Source organism: Coccinella septempunctata, chromosome 4 (assembly GCF_907165205.1).
Source record: "Coccinella septempunctata chromosome 4, icCocSept1.1, whole genome shotgun sequence".
Lineage (NCBI taxonomy): Eukaryota > Metazoa > Arthropoda > Insecta > Coleoptera > Coccinellidae > Coccinella > Coccinella septempunctata.
The window spans coordinates 20,000,001-20,019,628 of record NC_058192.1 but is presented as its reverse complement, the minus strand read 5'-3'; the positions used below and the strand labels follow the sequence as shown (position 1 = coordinate 20,019,628).

Below are 19,628 nucleotides of genomic sequence, written 5' to 3'. Positions count from 1 at the left end.
ATACACCTTGTGGCAATCATTAGCTCAATCATTTTTTGCTATCGACAAAGTTATAGTGTTAATGTAACTCTTTGACGAAAACAAAACGATTGAAATAAATCGCTTTTGCACCGGCAACGTAGATTATTGCAAACTCTAAGAAATTGCTTGGTTTTTTACGAATTTCCAAGGAGGTTACAGTTAGTACTGGAATTTTTTCTGAATTCTGTATTTCGGAACTATCCTCCAGATGGCACCCAATCCATGAAGAGCCTTCTTCTTTATTTCAGAAAAATTAAAAGTTAATGCATATGTATGATGCGTGGAAAATCTCTGAGGATGGGTGAGATCCTGGCTTCCGTAGACGGTTCCTTTGTGATAACCTAGAATTTCTTATCTGACAAACGCATGATTTAAGCAAATCTAACGGAGAAAAGTTACAATAAGAAAACTGGAAACCATTTCCGCTATGACCATTCATCAACCGATTCCCTCTTTTTACGGGTGACAAAATAATAGCTCCAATTACCGCAACGGCAGCACAAGATTTATAGAACCGGAATGCCTTCAATATTACCCGCAAAGTAAGAGGCATTTATTCAGTTATGACCGGCGATATTTTTGAAACGTTTTTCAGTAATTACTACCGCCGATTGAACCAGTTCCTATATAGCGATTTTTTTCTGTCTGTCTGAATATCGAAACCATCGAAGTGCGGTGTGCTTTCGAACATATTCTTTCGTTATGTGGGTATATCAGAGGGCTTAGTTCATGAAAAATAACGTGCGCTCAAAAAATTCGTCGAAAATATTAGTCTGCGGAATTTTCAAGGGTGTTATTCTTAGTCTGAACGTAATTCTTTGCTTGGATCACTTCATGTCCCAAAATGAAAAACTTATGTGAACTTCTTAATAAACTTTTTAGGGTTTTCACTCCCAATCTCTGAAACAAAATCAATTAAAAATGACATTAATAAGATAAAGCGTGATTTTGTGTATGAAGGAACTTTTTTCACGCAGATTAAAAAGTGATTGCTTTTTACTTTCTTTCGAAATGCAATGAGCATTTATTTCATCGAGAGTGGACAAGAATCCAGAAAATCTAAGGCGATTGGAAAAATTCTTGGTTTGTTGACATGAATCTTGAAAGAATCGAAGTACATATTGTGTTTTTTTTTTACTTATTATACTTATTTCAGTATTATAAACAATAAATAAAAGTAAGAATCTAAATTGATTCTCTATTATTAGATATCTAATTGATGTAGCCAATATTTGAGTAAAATTCAAAATTGCACAGAAGAATCTTAATTAAATGATTTTTACTAGGACGGGTTTCAGCAGGTTTCAGAAATCTCTACAATCGAAGTAGATGCTTAAAATGTCCATTTCTTTGCTGTGAACACATCAAACATCTGACAGTTTCTTAGGATCCTCGCTGATTTGATGAGTTTTTCATTCATTCTGATCTTCAGTTGGTCCAAAGGATATTCATTTGAAGAATGAAATTTTTCAATTGAGGCCATAGGAAAAAACCCATTGTCAAAGATCACACTGTTATCGACAATTTTATTTTACCTATTGACATGTGTGATCTGCAATATCACAGCAAAAACACGGCTTACCTGATCCTCCGCAGGTATGGCAACAGCTCGCCAATGCTTTAACGGTCATTTGACATTCCCCAAACTTTCATAGACTTCATTGACGCAATGCCGAAAATATAGTAATAGTAATAGTACTAAGAAGAGCTAGAGGAGTCCCCATCAGATATTAAACCTTGATTTCAAGGTGTTTTTAACGGAAAAAACCATTTTCAAACCTGCACACTACACCAGGTGGAATTTTCATTTTGTTCATTTCTCTACTATACTATGTTGTTGCTGTAGGGCAGTCTGCTTACTGTTGCCATTTCATGTAGGCCAACCACATGTGGATACCTAAGTTGATACATCAGTAATGGACAAAATCGTTTTTCTATTTCCTGCGCAAAAAAATTAACGCACATTATGGAAATCTCAAATTTATTCTACAACTGAAGGTGTTCTCAATGATAATTATTTTTATCAGAATTATGCATGCATATGTTATCCACTTTCAACGGTTTTCTTCAATACAGATGTTTTTTCCCAGCAGGAATAAAAAAGATGATATCATCAGATTTTGAATGTATTGGCTCCATTCTAAAATCAGTTGTTCTCGATCAATTCTAGTGATCAATAGTTTTTCTTTCGTTTGATTTTCTACACTCGATCGCTATGCAACGCGAAACACGCAATTTGACCCAAGAGGAATGAATGTGCCCAAGCGGTAGTTTTGCGAGAAGAAGGGTGGACATACACAAGAATTGCAGAAAGGTTTGGAGTTTCCCATACAAGTGTGTCCAGAATATTGCAGCGATTCAGGGAGACAGGTATGAATGTCCGAAGACCAGGACAGGGTAGACCACGGGTAACAACTGCCATTCAAGAACGTTACTTGAGAGTTTCTTCGTTGAGACAACGGTTTGCAACCGCTCGCCTCCTTAAAATTCAGCTTGAGCAAACTCATGAGGTGCAAATTAGCACTCAGACAATAAGAAATCGCCTCAGAGAATATGATTTAAGGCCTCGTGTCGCGGCAAGAGGCCCAGCTCTTACCCCAGCCCATCGAAAGGCGCGTTTGGATTTTGCGAGAGAGCAAATCCATTGGGAAGAGGCCCATTGGGAAAGAATTCTCTTCACAGATGAGTCTAGATTCTGCCTCTGCCATTGTGATCGACGTTCCCTTGTATACAGACGTCCACATGAAAGATATGCTCAGTGCAATTTCCTGAATACTACTGGTTTCGCGGGAGGATCGATTATGGTATGGGGTGGAATATCTTTGACTGCTCGCACAGACCTAGTGGTCGTTGATAATGGAGCTATGAATGCTGATAAGTATATAAGGAACTTTCTTGAAGAGCATGTAGTGCCATTTGCCCCATACATTGGTGAAAATTTCATTTTTATGGACGATAATGCCAGACCCCATCGTGCGCGCATCGTTCGGGAGTACCTTGAAGAGGTTGAAGTCTCTCGAATGGAATGACCAGCAAGAAGTCCAGATCTCAATCCGATTGAGCAGGTTTGGGACAACCTCAATAGAAGGCTGAGAAGTTCAGAAAATCATCCAGCTACTTTTAATGACTAGGAATCCAACTCGGAGAAATCTGGGAAGGATTAGATCAGAACATTTTAAGATGACTCATTTTGAGTATGAACCGTCGTTGCCGAGCGTTAATTAACGCAAGGGGTGGAAATACCAAGTATTAAATCACTTATCAGCATTTCAGTATTTTGAAAATTGTTCATTTCTCTTCTTTCACATAAGATTCGGTGAAATCCTGAATTGTTCTTCCATTTAATGTGTCTTGTTTCGTTCAAAACCTTCCCGAGAGAACATAAAAAATAAGTTATAAAGTCAATGTAGAGTAAACTTTCTTTAAAATTGAGTTTTTCAGAATGTGCGTTAATTTTTTGCGCAGTGTATTTGGCCATTTTTCAAAATTGAATTCAACTCTAGAAAGAAGTGTTTTTTATATCATGTCGCTGTCAGAGTTTCTTCGAAGGAAATAGATCTCAAAATAGGTAAGAAAACTGGAGTTTAGTGTGCTATAAGTCAGAGGATATATTTCTCATTTATTTCTGAGAATGAAGTGGTGTCTCAATGAAAAAATGTTCTCGGGTTTCCAACTACGTCTTTTAAGAGGTAGTTAAGGTTTTTTGCGTCTTTGTGTAAGCTGGGAAATAGCCTATTGGTAATGGCCTTACGGCAACGACAGACAGAGAAAGAAAGAGGATTGAGAAACTCTGCACTTCCCAGCTCACAATCTCGTCTCGTTTAATTCCCTCTTCATCTCCTTTCAAAAGACTCCGAATCGTGAAGAGACCCTTCAACAATCGATGCAACCCTTCGGCCAAAGCCGAATTCGAAGACACCGTCTCATCCCCCTTGAATATCGAAGTTTATGAAAGCGGATATTCTTCCGGAGTGCCGGAGACGGGAACCGAACGAAGCGTAATGAAATAGTTGAACTTCAATATCGGCATGGTCCCCGAGGAACAATGGGATCGGCGCCGTGCAAATCCGATCAAATGCCAAGAGACGACGGCAAAAGTTGGAAAGAAAGTGCCGTTAAGAGCCGTTGCAAAAGGTGTGTCTCGATGGCTCTCGGTGATTATTCGGTGGAATGAAAACGTCGACAGAGTTTGGAATTTATGGCAATTATTCTTTGTGATGGGACACTGCCAGAAATGCGATGAGAGGAAATAAATTTTCTCTACTTCTGGGCCCAATCGATCTTTTCTACAACTATTCACTAAGCCGAGATGTGCGGAAAAATAGTGTGCGTTCCAAAAATTCGACGTCAAGTAGGTTATGGAATTTTGAACATCGATATTCTGTGTAACTCTTAAAGAAGAAAAAGGAAGGCGAATGAAAATATTCTGTTGATAAATAATTCAGCATTCAGGATTGAATACCAAAAGGTTGCTGTAGACAATACATTGAGTACATTGTCAATCTTTCCAAAGTACTATTCGCGATGTGTTAGCGTTTTCCGTAAAACTACAATAGTAAATAGTGTTCATAGAAAAGAAGGAAGTAGTCGACCAAAGAAAGAACCCCAGAGTTGATCGACAATATTGAAAATGTGATGACAGAGACAGAAGCTCATTGTTACAGTACAGGGTGTCCGAGTTAAAGTGTCCCTATACCTTATTGTGGAAACTAAAGGAGCTAGAAGAAAAAGTTAATGACAAAATTTGTCTGTAATCGATTGGAATTTCATTTTTCATAACCCACCTTAATGCAGGATGCTCCGCTTTTTCCATGTTGCTATCAACTTTCTTATATTAAATGGAACACGCTGTAGGTATATTATTGCATTTTTGTATTCCTTGTCAAATTTTTAGGTAACTTTAGTACCTATGACAACCATGGTCCTATATAGCACCGATTCTGAGATATTCGACTTATTCCTAAAATTTTGACAGCTGTAGGTGCTCACTAAAATAGCTGATACATACTAGTTTTCTAATGAATGTATTAAAACCAATTTTTGCCCAGCTCTTGTCAACATATTGCATCATACGATACATCTCTATTTTTAACAATCTGATATACAGGGTCTTCAAAAATTAATGTTAAAAATTGAAATAGAATTTCAATCAAAACTTAATTTTTTCAAATGGCAACCTATATTTTTTTCTTGTTCATCATATAGAGCAGATTAAAATGAGCAAAATATGTATTTAAATTTTTTCTGTTAAGTGAATAGTTTCAGAAATATGGCGAAAAGTGCATTTTCCCGTAATAACCAACGATAATTATTAACCAGTGTTACTGTTACATAGCAGTGACAACTAACAACTATATAGTTGGGATTGATTTTTATGATAAATTTATTTAACTAGATTGACTTACGAAAGACAAAAACTCTTTTACTCATAATCAGTACTCGCTCCCAATAAAATTGAAGTCTTTCAATTTTTAAGGGAGAGTCAACTAACAGATACATTTTTCACAAATAAGATAAGTGCTAGTTTTCAAAGTTACCATATTATATCAGATTAATTAATTAATTATCGTTGGTTCCCGTATACGGGAAAATGCACTTTTTCATCCATATTTCTGAAACTATTTACTTTACAGAAATTGATGTATTATGAAATACATTTTTGCTCTATATGATGAACAAGAAGAAAATATAGGTTGCTATTTGAAAAAATTAAGTTTTGATTGAAATTCTAAAAATTTTAGGAAAAAGTCGAATATCTCAGAATCGGTGCTATATAGGACCATGGTTGTCATACCAAAGTTACCTTAAAATTTGACAAGGAATTCAAAAATACAATAATATACAGGATGTTCAATTCAAAATAAGAAAGTTGATACCGACAAGGAAAAAACGGAGCACCCGCGAGTTGGGCTATAAAAAATAACCCTGTATTAAGTTGGGTTATAAAAAATAAAAGTTCAATCGATTATAGACAAGTTTTGTCATTAACTTCTTCTTCTAGTTCTTTTAGTTTCCACAATAAGGTATAGGGACACTTTAACTCGGACACCCTGTACGTTTTCTACTTTTCATCAAAGTACTATTTCGAGATGTGTTAGCATTTTCCGTGAAACAGATAGATATAGAGTTAAAAGAAGAAATTGGTCGACCAAAACTAAAGAAGAGAACCCCAAAGTTAATATACAATGTTGCCAATGTGATGAAAGAAGCTCTGCGAACCTACGTTTGGGTTTATGCACGGCCTTCTAAACCCCCTGTCTTTAGAAGGCCGTGGTTTATGTCAACTGGCTGGTGTCTCGATTGGCACGTCTGACAATTTCAAGAGAAGACAATTTGTTTCCTTAGAGATTAAGGTGGTATCAGAAAATTAAAGATGTTGATACCCTTCTGCCAGTGGTTTTTCAATCAATTTATTAAAAATCTGAATCATTATTTTTTTTGGCCTTGATTGAGAAATTCTATTTTTCAAATACCTGTTTCTGATTTGGACCAATTGAAAACTAGAATCATGATCCTTCATTCTGAATAACGTTTTTGAATCTATCAGAAGAAGATGTGAGAAGTGTTTAGATCAAATAGGAGGAAATTTCCAGAAACAACTTTAATTAATGAAAATCATATAATAAGTTACTTTAGTTTAATTATGGATTTTCATCGAGTCTTTCAAGAACTTCGAGAAAGGCAACAATCGCCTTCCTAAACCTCATTTCTTCTAAGAATTATTGAGGTGTGGAAGAGACTGGAGCATCCGTTGTCTATGTTTGAATCATTCACTGAATCCCATCAGCCTTCCTTCATCGAGAAGGATTATTACCTTCAGTTCAAAGCATTGGCAATGCTCTGAGAACAACAAGCACAGACTTTTTCTCGGAAACTACTAGAGGAAATTGGATGTTATTTGATAATCAATCCTTCACAATCCTATATAGGACATTTTTTCTTTTGAAGTTTAAAAGTTGAGAAATAGTTATTTATAAGTGCGGACAGTGGTACTTGCCCGCCCAAGAAACCAGGCCCGGATCTAGGGGGGGGCAAGCGGGGCTCTTGCCCCGGGCGTCAGCTTAAGGGGGCGCCAAAATCAACCAGAGGTTGAAATTTTTTTTTTAGTTTCTCGGAAAAAATTGATTTCCTAGAGCTAAAATCGAAACTGTAGAATGGAAACATGATTAACCTTGACTATGCCAAAAATCTTCAAAATCAATGAAGGATCAATTAACTGAATATGTATTATTCAGTCATCTAGGAATGACCGCCACACTTGAGTGAAATAGGTTAAAAGATGGGATATGTCTACAATGTGTCGCAAGCATAGAGCCAGTAATTTCTTTGCCTGGGGCATTACCTACCCATCCCAATTTCATCTGGAACTAAGGGCCAAAATTTCCGATTTTTTATGGACCATAACTTAAAAACTAATCCTTTTAACAAAATTCTGTTCGCATATTCATCATCTACGCCCTCGATTTAGTAAATACAACAATATTGGTGGAAATCGTAGAGATCGAAAATTTTTCAAATTTTCCATACTGTATGGATTTTTTGAAAAATATTTTTGGTTTCCGATCAAAACCAAATTGTACTGTACACTCATACGAGGGCGGAGAACACGAATGTGCAAACAGATATTTTTCAAAAATTAAGTTTTCAAGTTATGGTCGATGGAAAATCGGAAATTTAGGACCTTCGCGGACAAAATTATAAAATCTATACTGTTAGCGGTAGATGAATGAAGTGAGGTTATTTCTATTCGCAAAGAACCAATCTATCACAAAAAAATCAGCATATGACTAGTGCTTTTTTTCTGGCTGCTACACCTCCTCAAAGTTGACCAATTTCTTCGAAATTTTGCACTTGAAGTGATTTATTTCTCAAAATACTGATCCTACAAGAAATCAAATTGCATATTCGTGATCTACGACCTCGAATTAATAAGTAAAATGACCCGGGTCGATATATGTCGCTGAAAAAATTAATTTCGTTCGGAATAATTTCGTTCGTAAAGCGCGGGTAAAAACGATAGGTGAGCGAGGGTTGCAAACGACATTCTTGTAAAAACAAACTTTTTTATTTTTCGAACGATTTCAACCCGAGTCATTTTTTTCCTAAGAAGAGTACTTTGGGAAAACAATAACTTCTAATGGTACAATGGGAAAAAAATAAGAGTTATTTTTTTCTTAAAGTACTCATTTTAGGAAAAATTTAATTGCATATTCGTAATCAACGACCTCGAATTAGTGAAAAAAATATCTCGGGTTGAAATCGCGATCACCAATATGCAATTATATGTTTCCTAAGAACCTTAGAGGGGGGGGGGCGCCATCATGAATTTTTGCCCCGGTCAGAAAAAAACGTAGATCCGGGCCTGCAAGAAACTTCCGTTGTTCGTTGTTCGAATGATGCGTAGCAGGAAGGAAAGAAATAGCAGGAGTTTTTCCCGCACCGTTTGGGAAAGTGACTCTTTGCGACTAAAAATGTGTGGGGGAAAAGGGTTTAAAGCGCAAGCTTGTAGAAAAAATATTTAGATACACCAGTATAATTTTCGAACACGTTGATGCTCATAAAACTCGAATTATATTTCCCTTTACGGAAAAATATAGGGTACTATAAGGTTTTTTTTTTGCAGGAGCCCATGGCGGATACTTCCATGAGCGCTCAAGAGCTCAAGAAAGCCTTGGAATGGGAGCTGTCGCTAGACAGCAGGGACCTGAGATCGCATGCCTGGTACCATGGTGCTATACCGAGGTCTAGAGCTGAAGATATAGTCCGAGAAGAGGGGGGTTTTCTAGTTAGAGATTGTACCTCGCAACCTGGAAATTACGTACTTACATGTAGGACCAAAGGCCAAGCTCTTCATTTCGTCATCAATAAATTGGTCATACAACCTGACACTGTATACGAAAGGGTCCAATTTCAGGTGTGTATTTTAAATGTTCTTCCTTTGGAGTATTCAACTTAGTAAGACTCAATGGTTCTACGTACATTTCAAAGAAAAAAATTCATTTTTATTTTTCTTGGCTCATAGATGATCCCTGAAACTAATGAATTCTGAGAAAATGTTTTGTTTGATCAGCACAATCTATATTTTGTTTTATTTCTATCACTATTTATCTTTGTTATAAGTTAGCTTTCCTTTCGGAAAGAAGAAAGATTTTATCTGGTCTTGAAAATGTACACGATTTGGTGAAAAGTCCTGTTCTCTGTCGCTGTTTAGGTCTGAACCTTTGTAAATCAAGCCTACATGAAAATAAGTTTAGTTGCTTATCAGCTTGTGCAAACCCAAACACATTTTAACATATATACGATCAAAGACGTCGCGTACATAGGATTCAATGTTTTACAAATTTTATTTGGATCACTTCTACGCTTTTTTCCGAAAAACCAACGTTAAAACGAACATTTTGCAATATCTCTGAAAATTGGTCTTCTCCTCGCACCTACCCTATGGGGGAAAACCTAGGATTGTCGTTTTCTGTTCGATTAAGTCCAAAGTATCATATAATTGAACTACTAAAAAATCAGCCTCCCTGAAATTATTTTTCTTTCGAAGTTGCTAGCTCTCCTACTAGGAGACAGCTCTTTAGTTTTGGGTTTTTAACAATAAATCCAAGATTCGTTTTATGTGTAGATATTATATGTACATATATTTCAAAAGTACATTCTTCAGGTCAAAAGAAACGCTTTTTTTCTTCACCATTTTTTCCGATAAAAAGATAAAGCCATTTTAAGTTTTTATAATGAGCTGTGCCACCTCTGGAAAAACAAAATCTGAAACTAAATCTATGACATCTGTGGATATTTTGAACATACCAGTTGCATTCCGCCAAAGTATTCAATTTTTGGAATTTCAAGGATATTTTTTATTTTTGAAAATCAAAATACTAGAAAACGGAGCATAATACGCGAAAATATGAAGAATACTTTTATTTTCATAAAGAGCAGTCATAATGAAATTACAGGAAAATGTGGGTAGAATTTTGTGTTCGAAGAAGATTCATCACAATGAAAAATTATATTCCGAAAATCATTCCATTCGATTGAATCGTTTGTGAGATGTAACTCTCTTGACTGTATATTTTCAACCGAGCCGAATAGGAAAAAATGGTAAGGGGTAAAATTGCCTCTTTCGACCTCAGGAATCTTCTGTTAAAATATATGTACAAGTCAAAGACTCGCCGTGTAGGGGTACTCTTCATAAAGACTCGAAATCACTGACGAACAGAACCTGCAACCTGCAACGGCAACAATTTTTTATGTCGTTCATTGCTGGTTTGTCAATGTGGAGGTGCTGCGAACTAGACACGCTGCGGAGCGATCCGAGAGTTGTCGTTCATTGCCATGCCCAAAGGAAAGAAGGACCATGCTTTGCAACATACAAAAATAATTGGATTTTTATTAACGTTACAGGATCGGTTCGTCAGTGAGAACCTCCCGTGCTCTACTGGTTCAGATTTGATGGCCTTAGGACTGACTGCAGCACTTGACCTTAAACAGTGTAGCTCATTTCAATAGTGAACCACTAAAACTTCTTGTGGTGCCGTCTGCCCCCAATGAACAATGCTGTTTAAATCAACTTCGTCTTTTTTATTGATATGGTACATCAGAGAACCTCTTAATAATATTGGTTATTCCCTGAGAAGCGTTAACACTTGAAACGAATATGAATAACATCTACTTATTATTTCAGTTCGAAGATGACGCCTTCGATACCGTTCCAGACCTCATCACATTCTACGTGGGTTCCGGAAAACCCATAACGTCCCTTTCTGGAGCCAGGATCCAATTCCCGAAAAACAGGATGTATCCGTTATCCTTCTATGCCAGCAAATACCCAACGCCCCTACCCCAAAGTAGACTGACGTCCCCAGCGACGACGCCCATCGGATGTTCGCACCCCAGGCACCCTTCACTGCCTGGCAGGAACTCAGGCTCGCCCACAAGGATCACCAGGGACAACGTACCGCGTCTTCCGTCGAAGAAACAGCGTTCGCACTCGCTCACGCCGAACGAAGTGAACAGGGTGGCCCACGAAAAGTGCAATAGTGCGGACGGTGTCATACAATCGCCGCTGATGACGAGGTCCGCTGGTCCCGAGACCGTCTCTTCCAATCTGAAGTTTTCCACGCACTCGTTACCGAGAACCACACACGCGAAGCTGTCGCTCTCGGTCAGTTCGAACACTCTGGGCAGAAACTGTCGAGTGACCAGTGATCCCACCCTTTCCCCTTGCGCCGAGAGGAAGCTGTTCGATGAGAACGACTCCCTGCTGTCGGAGTCTCCACCGCCGAAGCCTTCCAGGGTGCCGGGGATGCATCGCACAGAATCCAGGGATTCCGACGTGACGGATTACCAACACACCTGCGGGTTCTTAACCCATGGCGGCGTTCAGAGGGTCACGTCGTACCATGCCTCTGGTTCCGACTCCGGGAATGGCAGTGGAGACTCTGCTCTCAGTTCTGCCGCAGGTTAGTAGTTTCTTTTCATTAATTGGTACGCATAATTTTTTCCAACGAAGGCAATAAAGGTCTTTACTCTTTCGAATATTAACCAATGTCACAGTTGTGAAAAAGCGTCTACGCTCTTGGAAGAAGATCCGCTGCAAATCTCAGTACATATTTTTATTATTGAAGATAATGAGACAAGTCCAGAGCCTATCAATCTTATACAAAAAAAAGCCAAAAATAAAACTTCAGATATAATTAAAAAATAAACAAAAAATTATTCTAACAAAAAAAACGGAGGACTAATAACCGAGGCAAAATACACGCAGGTGGCATTTAAAAGGATGTAATGAATCTTTGACCTGTACTTATATTCTAACAGATTGGTTAATAGATTCTTGAGGTCGAACAAAACACTTTTTTCCTCTACCATTTTTGTCCGATTCGGTCTAGATAAAAAGATATATAGCCATTTTAAGCTATGCCACCCTAGACACTTGTCACTGATGAAGTTTTCTAAGCATTTTATGCTTGCAAATAATCTAATATATGGGATATCTCGGTGTGACACTGGTCCTCAAAATACTGTGGAACAAACACATTGAGACTCTAACGAGCAAGTTTAATGTAATTTTTTGGTCTACTCGGGGAGTACTTGGTGAGGGATCGGGCTTCAAACCACACATTATGCACTGGTTGTACACTGTAGTGGTGAGGCCTATCCTTACCTACGCATAGCTGGTATGGTGGACTTCCATGAGGAAGAACTGTAGCCGCACCATTATGACCAGATGTGAGAGGAACGCAACTAACCATCACAGCCGCTCTGATATCCACCCCTACGGCAGACATGATGTGTCTGCTGGGCTCACCTCCTTTACACCTTGTAGTTTGTAGTTACAGAGGTTGCTATGAAGACAGCTCTTAGAGTTTGGGACAATGGCGCGATAGAGAACTGTTAGGGCGCGAGGGCTCTCAAGATGGTGAAGGATGCCAACGCATCCCTTCTCCATGGAAGGGGACCACGCGATCACCAACTTCTACTTCGCCGAACCCTACAGGGTAATTGTTCCTGACAGGGACCTAACAGGCTTCTTGTGCCTGAAGCACTTGGTACACCGATGGCTCTATAATGCTCACAGGGACTGGAATGGGAATTGTGGGACCATCCCCCTAGGGAAGGATTGTTCCATAGTGCAGGCTGAACTGTATGCTGTTCTGACCTGCACACTGGAGAATATCCGCAAAGGGTACTCCGCTAAACACAGATATATTTGTTGTGACAGTCAGGGAACTCTGGAATCCCTTTCTGAGGAAAGGGTTAACTCACTCCTAGTAAAGGAATGCAGGGAGGCTCTGCGAGAGCTTCCGAGAAACGAGAAGGCAGACATACTTGCTAAGCAGGGAGCCCGCTTAGCTTCTGTTAGTGCGGGACCGGCGCTGCCTATCTGTCGTACATCTGTCAAGAACTTCTTTAATAGATGGCTAGACAGGAAATTTTCCTCTGAATGGGCATAAGAAGTGGTCTCAGGCGATCAAGGCTTCTCAATGAGAGAATGTCCTCTGTATCTGAGGTCAAAAAACTACTGGCTCCTAAGAGGAAACAGCTGAGTCTAGTTACTGGAACAATGACAAGCCATTTGTTTAATAAACACTTGAATAGAATGTGACTGACTGGCTGTTCCCTGTGCCGCTGGTACTGATGAAACGATTGAACATATTCTGTTCATCTGCAGCAACCCTGAAGAGTTAAGGATGACACACCCAGGAGACAGAACACCAACGATCCCTATGGTGAGAGGGACTCTTCTCTGTCGACTTGTGGCGTTTTTGTCAACATGTCTCGGGGTTTGAGTCGGATGAACAATGGGTCACTAGCTCTCAGTTCAGCCCGGTGGGGCACCGCACGTAGCAGAAGAATATATGGGTTGATTTCTTGAGTATGGTACATTGTTGAAATTGTCCTTGAATAGTCCTTCTTCTAGTGCCATAAAAACTGGGTGTGTCATTCGCAATGAGAAAGTGGTATACTGTTTTCAGTACAACCGGAATTCGCTCTTCTATGAGAATATTTCAGTTAAATGGAAATGAAAACCTGTGGTTCCGCTCAATATTGGCTGTAGTTCTCCCAGAGAAAATCATTTTGCAAATAGTAAAAAACAAAGTATACCTAGAACGTTCTGTTAGGGCAAAGGTTCCCAAACTTTTCTTGGCCAGGTACCTCTTTTATATTATTCTTGTTAGCAGGAACCACCTTTAATAAACCTATAATAAATCTAAAAATTTTATGGAGCTCGATGCAACCATTCGGTCTTGACGATTATTCAATTGATTCCATCTTTTTAGGAATTTTTCGATAATCACCTTTCGAGTCGATTATCTCTCAATAACAATAACCGTAGATGGAATTGTCATACAAATTCTGAAAGGGCAACACTTCTAGTAATAAATCTGAAAATTTTATGGAGCTCGATGCAGCCGTTCAGTCTTGACGATTATTTAATTGATTTCATTTTTGGAAATTTTTACCTATAATCACAATTGAAGTTTGCAAATAAAAGCTCGAAAGTGATCTTCAAAAATGAATATATTTGCGACGTTCTCTGATTTTTCAGTTTGTATTGACTGTACTACTGATTCTCTTCACTAACGCCATCTATTAAACAGTTTGGTCTGGGAGCAGCGGTTAAATCTTAAATAAAAAACTGTCAATCAGTCGCGGACTTCGAATTAAGTTCCATGTTCTAAATTCGCGGACCATATTTTGGCTTCTGCGGACCACTGGTGGTCCACGGATCACTAGTTGGGAACCATTGTGTTAGGGTCATGATTCACTTTAGAGAAAAGAACTTGCAAATATTCGATCGCGTTGTACTCGAAAAAGAGAATCTTCAAGATACGCAATCGTTATAAGTTTGTGTCAAAACACAAACCATATGATGGTCTAACTTTTCAGTTGCGTTTTAGTTATATGTCAGCGCGGAGTACTATGCACGGTATCTATCTACTCACCTCTGCTACTAAACAGTAACAGGACTGAAGATTGAATGTCGACTAACGTCACATAAATGCATTGCATGCACTAGTTGCACTACTACAACTAAACAGTTGCAAAACTTTTAAAAATTGCATTTTGGCGGTAAGCCTTATAGATCATACTTCTAATCTAATTTAATCTAATCTAAATGATAACAAAACTAGTACATTAATAAGGCACGCCGCCGACATGCAATCTTTAGTCCTGCAAATGTTCAATAGCAAAAGTGAATAGATACCATGCATTTTATGTATATTACTCCAAGCTGACATGCAACTAAGATGCAACTGAACGACCATAGTTCGAATCTCTTCTGAAAAACATCATTAATGAAAATACCGTTTCGTTTGTAGGAGACCCAATAGAAAGCCAAAGAAACTCTGGAGTGATAATCAAAAATCCCAGATATAACATGTCCACCTCCGAATCCTCGACGACCCTCAAGAACTTTGATTTCGACTCCCAGGAAATAGAACAAAAACTTTTAGAACGATGTAAAGAAGAAATCCCAATACTATCCAGGTTCGATCTAGATAACTACCAGACCCTGTTGTTGCCTGTTAACGAAAACAAACCCCTGGATGCTCAAGCCCTCAGAGGCATAAAAATGATACTTAAAGACTGTGGTTCTAGAATTCTGGCAAACCATTTGACAAGGACCGACCTAGATGTGATATTCAAGCAAGACGAGAAGGACCCTCTTCAGCTGAAGAACGGTTTAGAACTGTGTACGTTACCACACGGGCACCAGTTCAGACTAGATCTTATAGAGAGGTAAGAGCCGAGAATAACCTGCAAAATTTACTTTTTTCTGAATATAACAAAAAATCTATTGCTGAAATCTTCATTTTTTTTCTCATAATTGATCCTAAACAGATTGGTTATCTAATTCGAATGTGGCAAAATGCGAATAGTTTTTTAATGTGACAAATAGGATGAATAGAAATATCGACTCGTCGTGTTGTGCCTCACTGACATACAAAAAATTAGCCTAGCATTATTCTCAAGGTTTTCAGAAATAGGTAGGATATTAATTATAAAAAACGAATATTAATTTCATTTTTAAGATTTGAGAGAATTAAATTTATGAGTAAAAAGTAGGTAATACCTAACAAACAAAATTCACATCCTAGGTTTCTATTTTGTAGAAAAAAAACAACAAACAAGTCAATTGTAAATTAAGCAACTTCACATATATGGAATTGTGTTATGCACTCTTTACGAGGGATGGAGGGAAGTTTTTGTGTTATCGGAAACATACGTTTTTCGTATGTAGGGAAGTAATTGATGACGAGAGATTAAAGAATATATCAATTGTATTCATTTATTTTTGTAATTGTGATTTTTATTCCATATAATTCACCCAGTTTAATTATTACTCTACGAAACCAACAAGTTTTCGATAAAACATCAATCAATCCTAAAGTGTATGTTATTGATCTTAAAATAAATAAAAACTAAAAATTCAAAAAGCTCCACCATTTCAACCCTATAATAAAAAGAGGGTAAATAAAAAGCCAATAACTAAATACATCCTCCACCCCTTGTAGAGGGCTCGGTAGAAGGTGGTTAATAAAATAAAACCTGTTTTTTCTACAAAATAAAAATAAATACTGAAGATGTGAATTTTTCGTTATTTAATCTTTTCTATAAGTAGTTAATTTCATAGAAACCTAGTGATCTCTTTTTTTATGGAAAATTCATGTTTCAGGACAGAGTGTTTGAAGTTGCTGGTTGCTGTTACCATATTGACCTGCGCTGATGAGGTGGAAAGAACCGAAACCTTGTACAAATGGATAGAAATAGCAATAGACACGAAAACTGCCCTTGGAAACTTGTTCGGCTTCTGCGGCATAATGCTTGGGCTTTGCCTACCACAGGTGAGTCCTTATTAAAAAGAATGTGAGGATTCTTCTAGGAACTTAGGTAAGGGCTTTTGTTATTGTAAAATGAAATAAAAGGGGTTTCATTTGTTAAGGGGAGAAAAGCCACCGCACTATGTAGTTTCAGCTAGAGGAAAGGGCAATAGAATAAGTAGACAGGGGTAAACAATTTCCAAGACTTGTGCAGAAATGCGAGAAGGGTTCATGCAGATTTCTTAAGAACTAAGACCTCAGAAAGATCATACCATCATTTTTCTTCTGATAATCTTGAAATAGGTTCCAAAAATTTCCTTCATTTCAGATCGAAAGGCTTCACACAACTTGGCACATGCTGCGCCAGAAGTACACGGACGTCGCCTTCAATTTCGAATCAAAACTCCGGCCAACGTTGAAGAACATGAACAATTGCTCAAACCCTCAAGCGCCTAACACTACCATCCCCCACCTCCTGCCCTTCGTGATACTTTTGGAACGGGACCTGGAGGACTTCCAGGTGGCAGGCGACCAAAACAGCCTGAGCAGCAGCTGCCTGGGGTTGCGCGAGCACAACTCCCAGGACTTCGGCCTCGCCGCCCTTCTCAACCACCTGCAGACAGCGCGGAAGTACGTAGACCAGAGCGCCAACTACATCAGGAACGCGGAAATAGTCATGGCAGAGGCGCGGATGGACGACCTCACCCTCAGCATGTTCCAAACGGAGTTTCATTTGAAGTTCCTCTGGGGCAGTAGGGGAGCAGGGGCCGATTCGGCCGATAGGCACTCTAAGTTCGAGCAGATCCTCACCGTGATGTCCGAGAAGTTCTGCAGCCTCAGAGACGACTCCGAGGTGTGATTTTTGTGATCTTTTGTACATAAATAGGGAGTTTGGAAATTTTGCTTCGGGACTCGATTGCACAATAAACTGCGCAGCGAAAAAGACGTTTATATGAATTAATTGAACCTTTGCTAGAAAAGATCCTGTTTTATGAATGCGTATTCAGAATTTACGGGGTCTCCAGTCTGAGATGATTACTGCAAGTGATCACAGCACGTAAGCTGTGATACCACGGCTAAAAAGCACGGAAATTTCAAATATCCATTCACAGTTTTCAGTCATAAAAATCTGTATCAATATGTGTATAGAAACATATTCAACAACAAAACCATTTTTTGTCGTATCAGATCAAAATCACTACAATTATTCCATATATACGAGATTGACAAATATTATTTTTGGTCCATACATACCCAAAAACTCAAAAAAATGTTTATGGACTTGTTCCATGATCATGTAGGTATGTAATTGACAAAAGGTGCTGATTCGTAAAGAGAAAATTTTTGTGCAATCTTCTTAAGAAGGCAGTTTATTGTGCAGTTTTATTACTCGAATCAGCAGTTTCCATTAATGTCAATATTTTAATTTTCATTTTTGGAAGCTGACAAGCATATTTATGTTTCGACATATCAATTCGTCATTTTGTTTTTTTCGAAGTATCGACCCTAGAACACCAATATCTGAAGGGCTTATGGATTTGAAATTGAATCGAGCTTTAAAATGTTAAAATTAAAACTTTTCGTATTATAAGAAGGTGCTCATTTTGAACTTTAAGATTATGATTTTATGATATGAAAAATCAAAAGTTCGGTCTGTTTTGAATTACTGACAATACGACTTTAAAAGACTGCCACTGTTTCTCTCCTTATTTTCGATTTAGTGCAATTTTTCTAGTTGCTTCTCGGCAATTAACTAACGAATACAGTGTTCAAGGTGATTACACACCTTAAAATCCAGAGTATTTTCGAAATATTATAAAACTGGGAAACATTTGTTAAAATTGTACATCGAATAAAAATGTTTTCTTGACACAAATGAACATGAGCTGAAGACAAAATATGGGGTTATGTCATTTTAAAACGTTATTTTTTTACGTTTGTTGGAATGTTATTGAGACTCACAAAGTTGCAATTCTGTTGATTAACTTGAAATAAAAAATTATATGTGCACACTATGGTGCATAGGAGAGGTCTACCTATGCAGGAATGCTTGCGAAGGTAGACCGTTGGGTCTGTGGAAACAGACAACCATACCAAAAATATTGGAAAACAGTAAGCGACTTACGCAGAAGACCGGGAAAACACAGAGATAAACCGTACGCCGATGTCACTTTTCGATTTTTGTTGTACAGGTCTGTTCCCACATATGCTCCTGTCTATCTCTGTAGGTAGACTTCTTATCTACAAAAACTGCTGCAGCTTTCATAATACTTTAAATTCAACCTACCTCATGTTTTGATGGCTCATGTTTAGGAGCTTGAAATTGATGTACTTAGTCAATATGATGAAATTCACTAGATTTATAATTTTCATACGCTGAATCCATAAACATCAACGTCAACCTTGGCAAGTGAATCTCAACAGTAATATTGAAAAAACATTGAGAAACCATCATTGACATTGTTTATATATATTTCTTGTAAGACACCAACTTGAAAATACTTGGAAAACTATGTAAAAATTTACAGAACTGTAAAAATTTTATAGAAATGCTTTTAGAGGAGTTTACAAGCTTTTTTCATTTCAAAAAATTCGATGTGATGTCATTAAATGAAAATAATGAAACAACATGTATAACTATTATAAGAATTTATAATTATATAAATAATATTGTATTGATTTAATAATTTATTAACGGGTCTATTTGTTAGTTAGAAATCATGAATATTTCTAGTAGATTTCTGTGTTACCACAGTGTTAAGAATGATTCCTATATATAAATATATCACAAAGAAATAAACGAATGTACAAAATAAGTCAATGATTTATTATCCTACCCTCAAGCATAAAATTCACATTCAGAATTTCACTGTAATAGCCTGAAATATTTTTTTAAATGCAGCCACTACTAGAAATTGCCAATATAAGACTCTCCCTCTCAATATTTAAGGTTTTTAGTGCATCATGAACTGGTGCAAATGAAGTCACAAAATCATTCACAAAACATCAGCTGAAATAAAATAAATAAATGTCACAATCTGAATTTGTTGATTTCATATGAGAATGTGTTATGTATATGAATAAATTTCGGGTATAAGTGAGTTTGTTTGCCTCAGTTCATGAAGCAATAAATTACCTTTCATGGTAGAAGATCAACGACCATAAATAGTTTTATCCATGTTTCTCACTGCTAATTTTTTGTGCTTCTTCCTTTACCACAACAAGATTTCCTTGCTTGATTTCATCCTTGATGTGTTTAGAATATCTTATTTTTTT

At 37.6% G+C, this 19,628-nt stretch overlaps 2 protein-coding genes across 8 annotated transcripts in view; one reads left to right on the top strand and one right to left on the bottom strand.

Moving 5' to 3' along the window:
- LOC123312610 (breast cancer anti-estrogen resistance protein 3 homolog) overlaps positions 1 to 19,168 on the top strand; it is a 146,121-nt gene extending 126,953 nt beyond the window's left edge. For all 6 annotated transcript variants that reach the window (XM_044897136.1, XM_044897135.1, XM_044897138.1 and 3 more), the window contains 5 exons: positions 8,645 to 8,935; positions 10,706 to 11,483; positions 14,850 to 15,270; positions 16,208 to 16,376; positions 16,681 to 19,168. In XM_044897136.1, coding sequence (XP_044753071.1) covers positions 8,645 to 8,935; positions 10,706 to 11,483; positions 14,850 to 15,270; positions 16,208 to 16,376; positions 16,681 to 17,211 — 2,190 coding nt within the window. In that variant the 3' untranslated portion in view covers positions 17,212 to 19,168. The remainder of the gene's footprint in view (positions 1 to 8,644; positions 8,936 to 10,705; positions 11,484 to 14,849; positions 15,271 to 16,207; positions 16,377 to 16,680) is intronic.
- LOC123312611 (rRNA-processing protein UTP23 homolog) overlaps positions 18,987 to 19,628 on the bottom strand; it is a 2,031-nt gene continuing 1,389 nt past the window's right edge. The window contains exons 3-4 of one of the 2 annotated variants that reach the window (XM_044897143.1): positions 19,489 to 19,628; positions 18,987 to 19,362 (exon numbers count right to left, since the gene is read on the bottom strand). The exon at positions 19,489 to 19,628 is cut by the window's right edge and continues 206 nt beyond it. In XM_044897143.1, the coding sequence (XP_044753078.1) occupies positions 19,524 to 19,628 (105 nt within the window). In that variant the 3' untranslated portion in view covers positions 18,987 to 19,362; positions 19,489 to 19,523. The other variant, XM_044897142.1, reaches the window with a different exon arrangement.